At 57.4% G+C, this 8,912-nt stretch overlaps 2 protein-coding genes across 2 annotated transcripts; one reads left to right on the top strand and one right to left on the bottom strand.

Moving 5' to 3' along the window:
• Positions 1-1,852: 1,852 nt before the first annotated feature.
• PHSY_006408 (hypothetical protein) lies at positions 1,853-4,558 on the top strand (the record flags this gene model as incomplete). Its single annotated transcript, XM_012337010.1, has 1 exon — positions 1,853-4,558. One exon carries the CDS (start codon positions 1,853-1,855, stop codon positions 4,556-4,558), a length of 2,706 nt encoding a protein of 901 aa, XP_012192400.1.
• An 840-nt stretch (positions 4,559-5,398) lies between these two features.
• PHSY_006407 (ABC multidrug transporter Mdr1) lies at positions 5,399-8,402 on the bottom strand (the record flags this gene model as incomplete). Its single annotated transcript, XM_012337009.1, has 2 exons — positions 5,399-5,917; positions 6,144-8,402. 2 exons carry the CDS (start codon positions 8,400-8,402, stop codon positions 5,399-5,401), a joined length of 2,778 nt encoding a protein of 925 aa, XP_012192399.1.
• Positions 8,403-8,912: the final 510 nt, after the last annotated feature.

The raw sequence follows: 8,912 nt of genomic DNA, 5'->3' as shown, positions 1-8,912 counted from the left end.
GGAGGGGGGGGGGGTCCCGAAGGTGCGAGTCGCAGTCTCGAGAGGGACAAACAAAGTCGATTCTGGATTCCGATTTTCGAGAAGGGCGAGTCTGGTCCACACCTTCTTGTCTTGCCGCCTTCGCTACGCTATTTACCGAGCCGAAGGAAGACTCTCTCCCGGACTTGGTCGTCGGAAACCCGTCCACGGGCTCGTGGGCCGGATAAGTCGTGCAGCAGAGGCCACTCGCCATGCACGCCCTGCATCTCCACCTGCATGTCATCTGTCATTCCGCCAATTTTTTTTTTTAGAAAAACAAAAGGAAAGGATCCACCCTGGACAATTCCGAAGGAGCACCTAATCTCGTTATCGAGGAGACGTTGGACGAAGCGGTGATCAAGCGGGCACATGCGAAGCCCGGTCGCTCGAATGGCCTCGTTATCGTGCACGAACATAAGAAACAACGATGATACCGTGTCGGCGGAAACACCGACAGGGGTGGGTCTCACATTCCTTCCAAGATCCGAGATCGCTTGAAGGCCCATTCCAACTCGCCCTGCTCTTGCCAGGAACGCCGAATTGACCATGGCAAGAGACTCGAGGCAAAAGGGAGGACAATTTAATCGTAATGTAGGTCGCAAAGGGGGCGGTAGCATCGAGATTCACCAATCTTCAAAAGACAGCAAAAAGTCCATCTGATGTGACTTACACAGACGGTTACTGTAACAACAGAGCGTTTTGTGTTCATCCGCGCACCGACGCACGAGCAAAGGGTTGAGCGGAGAGCATCTTACATTGATTCATGAACCACTTTCATGCTGAATATGTCAGAGCAAGCGAACGATGGAGATGTGGCGGTGATCGAAGCATGAAGAATAGGCATCGGCAGTACCTTGCTGCATATTTCAACAGGGATATACACGACGGCTTTCTTTGGCACCGACACGGGTGTGACGACGTTATTTTCCAAGAGAATACTTTTCTTTTGACCAGATCTGCGAAAGGCAGCAGATGCGCATCTACGCAGATACAAAAGAAATTTTGACCTTCACCAAGTGTGAGTTATGCGAACGCTGTGCATGAGACGATGAGACACAGACACGCCTCGTCCACGTCTACCGCCCGCTGAAGCAGCACCTGATCGTCCGTGGAATGCGGCAGCAGATGACTGGTTCGATGCGGAGCAACCGAGCCGATACTGCAACACTCTTCTGCCTCCCTGTCCTCCTTTCTTCTTCTCGGGGGTTTTTTTTTGTTTAATTTCTTTGTGGCTTGCTACGACTACAGCACTGCGCGCCGCATCCCGCATGTGCCTGTGCTCGTGCCCGCCTCGAAGGCAGTTGGATGGTCGGTTGTCGTGGGCGTGGCCTGGCCTGGCCCCACAACGCAGGAGCTTGCCGGAAGGTCATCATTGCACAAATAGCGCAGCCTTGCACATCCGCGCTCAACCGGATTCCCCTACCCTCCTTCTTCCTCCCCTCCTCCAGCAACGATCCGGACCGACACTGCCTTCCGAGCCCGTCCGTCGCCCTTCGACACACCAGTTCTGCGAGTACGCCGCCAGATCGAGGCGCGAACGACACTCTGGACTGCATCTTGCTCCCATTTTTTTCTCACCTGACGAATTAAGCTCGAAGCTCGAAGCTCATCACAACCTTTGTTTCGAATTGGCGTCCTTCACCTACCTCGTTGTCCCTGCGGCTCCTCCGATCCGATCGACGTCCCGCTCCGAGCAAGGCAAGCCCGGGACTCCGCTTTGCTGACTGTGCGCAGCTTGTGCCGCGGGCAACTTGACGCACGCGCCATTCACCTCGAATTTGACTCATTGACTTCAGTCCGCGGCCGCTCGATGGTCGACTCGAACTGAAGGAGAATGAGTGCGGGCAACAGCGGCTTCACTCCGATCAACGATCCCCATACCGGCTTTGCCAACATGTCGGGGATGCCTATGCACCAGCATTCGGCTCAGTTCGCGCAGCTTCCGACGGGGCAGAATTCCTTTTACGCATCCTCACACGCCTCGGCCTCGACGTCGTCGCTCGCAGATCAGCTCAGCGACCACGATTCTTTTTCGGGCTCCTTTGATGCTTCCAGGAGCAGCAGCTTCAGCGGTCCTTCAGCGGGTCGATCCGGTCCTGGCCCCTCCGCTGGCTCTGGGTTCCCTTGCCCAAACTGCGGCAAGGCATTTGCCCGCGATGATCTGCTCCGACGACATCTGGCAAGAGAGGCCAGAGCTCTTGCTCAACCTTCGTTCGATCGACAAAAGAGCTGCTATGAATGCGCGAGATCCAAAGCAAGATGTGATCTCGAGGTCCCCATATGCGGTCGATGCCGTGCGCGAGGAAAGCAGTGCACCTATGCTCCCAGATCCGGCAACCCCAATGTTAGAAAGGCTCGCAACGTCGGCGTCATGCCCCAAATGGATGCACAGATGCAGTCCATGACACCCCACATGTCCTCGGCCGCTCCACTCAACCAGACCATGTCCAGTGCACCTTGGTCCATGCCCACGCCTGGCTTCGACGTTTCCTCCAACGCGTTCATGACTCCTCACGCAAGCTACGCCAAGCGCGAAGGCGAGCTCGACTACGATAGCCAGAGCGACAGCGAGGCACAGTCATGGCACGATCCCGGCTCTTCTGCTTCCGGATCTGCCTTCGGGTCTCCCCGCCCGCAGCACAGCTTGCCAGAGCATCCCGACTCTGCACCTCCCAACCTAGCCAACTTCAGCATCTCAGGCCCGTCTTTTGCTGCGATGGGCCCGCCTGCCCGCACCGATTCACCTCGCTCGTTCCACGACCTCAACCTCGAATCCGACGTTGCTCCAGGCCCACAAAGGATGAATTCCAGCAAGTCGAGCGGATTTTCTCGCACCAACACCGGCTCTATCGTCACCAACATGAATCGTTCCAGCATGGCCTTCGCCAACGAAGAGGGAGAGGAGACTCCGATCGTGCGGCTTAATCACAACCTCACCCATACCACCTCGGATCCTACCAGGATGCAAGCCATGGTCAACAACAACAACTTCCTAGCCGATTCTCACAGCCGTCACAGAACCGCCAGTCTGCCAGAAGCGCTCGAAGATACCCTCGTTGATGACACCAACATGCACGCTTCGTGGAATGCGCGTTCCTCTCTTGCTCCACAGTCCTTGCGCCAAACACCAGCCAACGCCATGATGCCTCCACCGAGGCCTCCGACCCTCATCACTGCGAATCTCAACAATCGCAACATGTGGCCAGGACCTTCCCCCATCCGTTCGGCTCTCTTCCAGCAAGGGGTGGATCTTTCTGGCTGGCTAGCAGAACCTGTTGTCCCATCACCGCTCTACCGTATGGGTCCAAGTCTGCATTCGGCCATCAGCGGCAACTTTGCAGCCATCTCGCACTCGCCTGTAGTCGATACACCCATCTCGGCCAAATTCGCGGCCTCGCTCGCTCAGACCATGGGTCTTTCGATTAACCCGGGCTTCCTTCCCGCCTTTCAAGAGTCGCATCCCTCGGGAGGGGCGGCGAATTCGGCTTCGCATCCACTTAGTCGCTCTTTGTCGGATTCCACCACGCCACCTCAGTCTCGCTACGACTGCAATGGCCAGCTCGTCCTGCCCGCGCCTCAGCTGCCCAGCGCAAAGCAGTGGTGGATCCAGCCCGATCAAAACGGTGAAGTGGCCGCCTCGATCGCGCAGGCCAGCGCCGCCCACTTTGTCTCGTATCCAGCTTTGATGGCTCTCACGGATCCCACGGCACCCATCCCGCCTTTCATCCATCGAAAGTGGCTGCAGGAGAATCGTGTACGGGTTCCAGAGTCTCTGGCCTGCGCTCGTTCCATCCTTGCCGGCTACTATGTCCGTTTGCCCGCCAGCCAAGGTCTCGTTTGGAGGCTCATCTCGGAGCAGATTCGCCTGACGCTCTCCTCAGAGGCTGAGCTCAAGAAGCCTGACTCGGACCCCGTCGCTGTGTTCGGAGCGGTCGCGTCGCTGTGGATGTATCTTGTGCTGATCGTCTTCACCGACGAGCCGGCTATCACGGATCACATCGATGCAGCGCTGCTGGATCGGGCGCTCGTGGTGCTCTCGGAGCTGTCGCAGTCGCTGCTTGCGCACACGATGCGGGCCGGCGAGTCGGCATCCGGCACAGTCACACCGAGTCTTGCCACCTTTGGATGGATCGAGACCATGATCCGCACGCTGTTTGCATCGTACTCGCTCCTCGTCTTGCAACGCTTCCGAGAAAACGGAGGCAACGCACGAGAGCGCCTGGCTGGGTGTTCGCTCATCCTAGACATCCCGCTTCCTGCGGGAGCTGGCGAGTTCGAGGCCGACAACGAAGCCGACTGGCTCCAGGCCCATCACGCCAACCAAAACGTTCTCACCGAGGCAGGCGCGCCCTTTGTGCGACCGACACTACGCCAGCTCGTACAGTACCGCAAAGACACGTTTGCCGCCGCAACTGCCACCGCCGAGGCCGAATCCAAGCTGCGCGACCTACCCTGGGCAGCTACCCTGTTTGACAACCAGGACGAGTTTACCAACGTCGTCCTGTCCGTCGCCTTTGCTCTTGACGATACCCGTATTTGATCTCATTTTTCTGAAAAGGACACTCTATGTTATCGCTCTGCTTTGCTCAATTTGACAGCATATGTACATTATATCGCGTTGATTGTGGCCGTTCTCTCTCGCTGCTGTGAGAGCTTCTCATTGAGTGCAACATCATCTCGACGCCATCATTGTCTTGTTGGCCTGAAAAATCGAGGCTGGTCACCGCGGAGACCGGGAGATTGCCTTGTCGTTTCCTGCTTCGCCCAACACAATCGCCTTTCCTCTTGACGATACCCGTATTTGATTTCGCTTCTCACTCAATTCGCTCTGCTTTGCTCAATTTGACAGCATGTGTACATTACACTGCGTTGACTGTGGCCGTTCTCATTGACTGCAACATGACCTCCAGACCATCGCCTTGCCCCTGTTTTCAAAAATCGAAGCTCGTTGGCGAAATGTCTGGTATCATTCCTGCTTTGCGCAGCACACAGAAGGAGGTGTGCCCCACAAGCAACGGTGTCGCTTGTTGCTGCTCCTTTCTTTTCCCTTTGCTGCTGTGAGAGTCTCTGACTGACTGCAACGTAATCGTCCAGACCATGGCCGTCTCATTGCGTCGGCAAAACGACGTCCAGGAATCGTTGTTGCTTCGCCCCGACACACAGGAAGGGAGGGTGTGGCCTTTCACGTTCCAACAAAGCGACACCGGTGGTGACAAAAGGGGACAAGCGTGATGGGGTTTTCCTGTCACCACGTGGATCTCTGCGCTGTTCCAAGGGGAACCCCCCGCGTGCAAGCGGGTGTGATGTGTGATTGAATTGCATGCAAGAACTATGTGCAAGTGGTAGGGCCGAGTGGTGTGTGTGTGTGTGTGTGTGTGGTTCAAGCTCGATCAACTACAAAGTACGCTTGGTACTTTCTCGCGTCATCCACCTTTGCGAGCAATTCGGAATCGCGATTGAGAACTCTCCTCCCCTCCTTGCCGTTCTCCTCCTCCACCCGCTGCTCTTTCACGGAGATGTCGTCAGGGATAGTAACGTTCCACCGTCCATCGTGAACGACCAAGGGTCTGGCATCCACCACCGTCCCCTCTCTCCCCGCACTGGAGTGGGAATGAACACCTTGGACCAAGCTCAACAGCACACGCAAGTCGCGCTTTAGCGCCGAGCGGGCGGAGCTATTGAGCGGCGGAGGGATCAAGGCGGATAAGCGGTGCAGTTTGTCCAGCTGCGCATCGGTTAGGTCGGAGGTGGTCGGGTGGGATGGAGGATCGATGATGGAGCGGATGCTCCAGGTGCCCGTTGTCGGAATGCAAGGGTGGAAGCGTTGGTGGTGCGGACGGGTGCTGTGGAAGGAACGTTTCTGACCGACTGACCAAACGCTCGTGTTCGATGAGGATGACTGGTGCAAGCAAGATGGAAATGAGGCGAGGTGTTCGGTCAGTTCTGGTGATCATGCCTTGCATCGTCTTCCCATCTCACACCGCACCGTCTCTTTTGTAGACATGGTTGAAAAGAATCCACAGCCCTTCAACGCGATACACACTGAACTGCTGTGATTTCTAACCGTATGTCTGTGTATATATGAGAGATGGGTTGTGGATCCGGATAACATTCTCTTAACTCACCTCCATATTTCTGCGCCCGCCATCCGCGTCCCCCTGCACCTCGTCCTGCTGCTCCCCCACATCCAGCTGCGCCGCCATCAAGCTCCTGAACCGACTGCCCGGGCGATCCAGCTGCTCGAACGTGCCCTGCTCCACAATTCTACCCTTCTCCAGCACCTGAATGTTGTTGGCGCTCCTGATCGTCGACAACCGATGCGCGACGATCCACACGGTGATCTTCCCTTCCCTGATGATCTCTTCGATCGCCTTGTTGACCATCAACTCGGACGCGCTGTCGAGCGCGCTCGTCGCCTCGTCCAGAAGCAAGATCGATGGTTTGCGCACCAGCGCTCGCGCGATGGCGATGCGTTGCCGTTGCCCACCGGACAGCTGACGCGAGCCGATGACCGTATCGAGTCCGCGCGGCATCTCCGCGATGAAGGATTCGCAGCCGGACATGCGCGCTGCGAGCACGACGTCCTCGCGCGTGGCCGAGGGGGTGCCGTACTTGATGTTCTCCTCGAGCGTGCCGTCGAACAGGATGGGTTCCTGCGGGACGAACGCGAGGTGCTTTCGAACGCTTTCGGGTCGGAAGGATGCGAGGTCGCGACCATCCAGCAAAATCTTACCCTGGTTGGGATCGTAGAAACGGAGCAGGAGCGAGTGGACGGAGGATTTGCCCGCACCCGATCCACCTACCAAGGCGTAGGATTGGCCGGGTTCGATGTCCAACGTCACTCCTCGCAAGATCGGCTGTTCCGGTCGGGAAGGGTAGGTGAAGTGAACATCCTCGAACCTCACCGGCAGCCTGCCTGCCACCTGCAGAACCTCTCCCTTGCCCAGAGCAACGTTCGACTCGCGATCGATCAGCTCGAACACCCTCGCTCCCGCACCCAACCCCTTCATCAACGAAGCGAAGAACGATGTCAGGCTCACCATCCCCCCTCCCAGGTACGCCGTGTACATGAGCAGGCTCGTCAGATCTCCCACCGAAATCTCGGCGCGGCTCACGAGGTGTCCGCCGTACGTGAGCAGCGTCAGGATGGCGCAGTTGCCGACGAAGCCGGTGCCGGCGTAGAAGAAGCCCGAGGCGTAGGCCTCTTTGGTCTGGAGATCGACGATGGAGCCGATCTTGTCGTCGAAGCGACGCAGCTCTTGACGTTGCGTGTTGAAGGCGGTGAGCGTGCGGAAGGCGGGTGGGGAGAGTCGCTCCTCCGCGAGTCGTGTCATCTGCCCAACGGCATCCTGCGTCTTGTGCGTCAGATCGCGTAGGTAGCGACCGTAGAACACAGCGCCGATCGCAGCAGGTGGTACCACCGCCATCATGAGCAACGTCAACTTCGACGAGATCATGAACATGGCCGTACCCGCAAACAGCACCGTCGCACCAGCACGAAGACCGTCCCCAATGTCCGACGTGAGCGACTCTCCCACGATGTTGGTATCGACGCTGAGTCGACTCACGACGTCACCGGCACCCTTGTCAGCCAGTTCGACATCCTGTCGAAGTGCAGATCGGTATGCTTGGTTTCGAATGCCCTGGATGACGCGCACACCGGAGAGCTCGAGCAGGATGTTGCTGCCCGCTTTCGCGCAAGCGCCGATGGCAAAGATGAGGAGCATGAGCGCGGCGACGGTGCCGAAGCCGAGACCGAAGAGCGCGTTCTGACCCGAGGTGAAAAAGTCGATGAGGCGACCGATGGCGAAGGGAACGGTGAGGGTGATGGAGGATGAGACTAGGAGGAGGGCGAGTGCGATGAGGATGTTCTTCTTCTGAGGCATCGCCAGCGAAAAGAGACGCCTGAGATCCGGGAAAGTGGTAGGAGTCGACGATGTACCGTCCTTGTTTTTGGGAGTCGATTTCGCCAGTTGCGCCTGCAGGAGTGATCTTACCCGTGCTGCCAATCTGGAAGCCAGGGATCCTGATGATGCGGCAGCACCCATCTGTATCGTCGATGCCTCGTCATCCTTCGCTGTCGTTGTCTCGGAGTGGGTAGCATCCTTTATCGTCTGTGTGGAAGGCTGCGCCGCTTTGACAGGCTCGGTCTTGTCGAGCTTGACTGCAGAGGCATAGAAGGTGCGTGATAAGGTCGGCGGTGTCGGAACGAGGGAAGGCGCCAGAATAGTACGATTCACAAGACCAATATGGCCGATCGATCTGGTCGGCGTCGAGAACGATGCTTGACGCGATATTGACCGCGTGGATCCCAGCAATATCCTCAGCTCCGAAGCACGAGCGCAGGAACGGATGCCGACGACGGCGGTGGCCGTGGGCCACATGATGGCGAGCGCGGTCACGACGAGACGACGGTGCGCGATGCCATCCAAACGCGACCTCGGTTGCAACAAGTTCGGTCCGCTGAGCAGCTCGAGAGTAGAGAAGACGACGGCTGAGTCCGATAGTACGCCGGTGCTGTTAGGGCATAGGCGATGGCGAATGCGTTGCTGCTGTGATCACAAGCAGCTGGCGATCAGCGGCTGTCGGATGAAGAGCGATATCGTGGGAAGGAGTAAAACGGCGATTTCAGCAAAGTCTTCTCAGCTTCGGGAACGTCCGCTCGTTCTGCTTCCGTAAAAGCATCGACACCGCGGAGATCGGCGTCAGATCAGCGTGATTCAACACGAGAAAAAGTGGAGCTTTCATTTTTCCTTTTTCGAGCGGGATCTCTAGCCAAAGATGTAACAACGTCGCTCTTTTTCCATCACCTTTTTTGTCACCATCGTCGTCCGTCACACACGAAAGCAGCATGTTCGCCTGGCTCTGAGCAGCTTCACTATCATTCACATATG

This window comes from Pseudozyma hubeiensis (assembly GCF_000403515.1).
Source record: "Pseudozyma hubeiensis SY62 DNA, scaffold: PHS58, whole genome shotgun sequence".
Lineage (NCBI taxonomy): Eukaryota > Fungi > Basidiomycota > Ustilaginomycetes > Ustilaginales > Ustilaginaceae > Pseudozyma > Pseudozyma hubeiensis.
The sequence above is the reverse complement of the archived record's forward strand: the minus strand, read 5'-3'. Positions and strand labels throughout refer to the sequence as shown.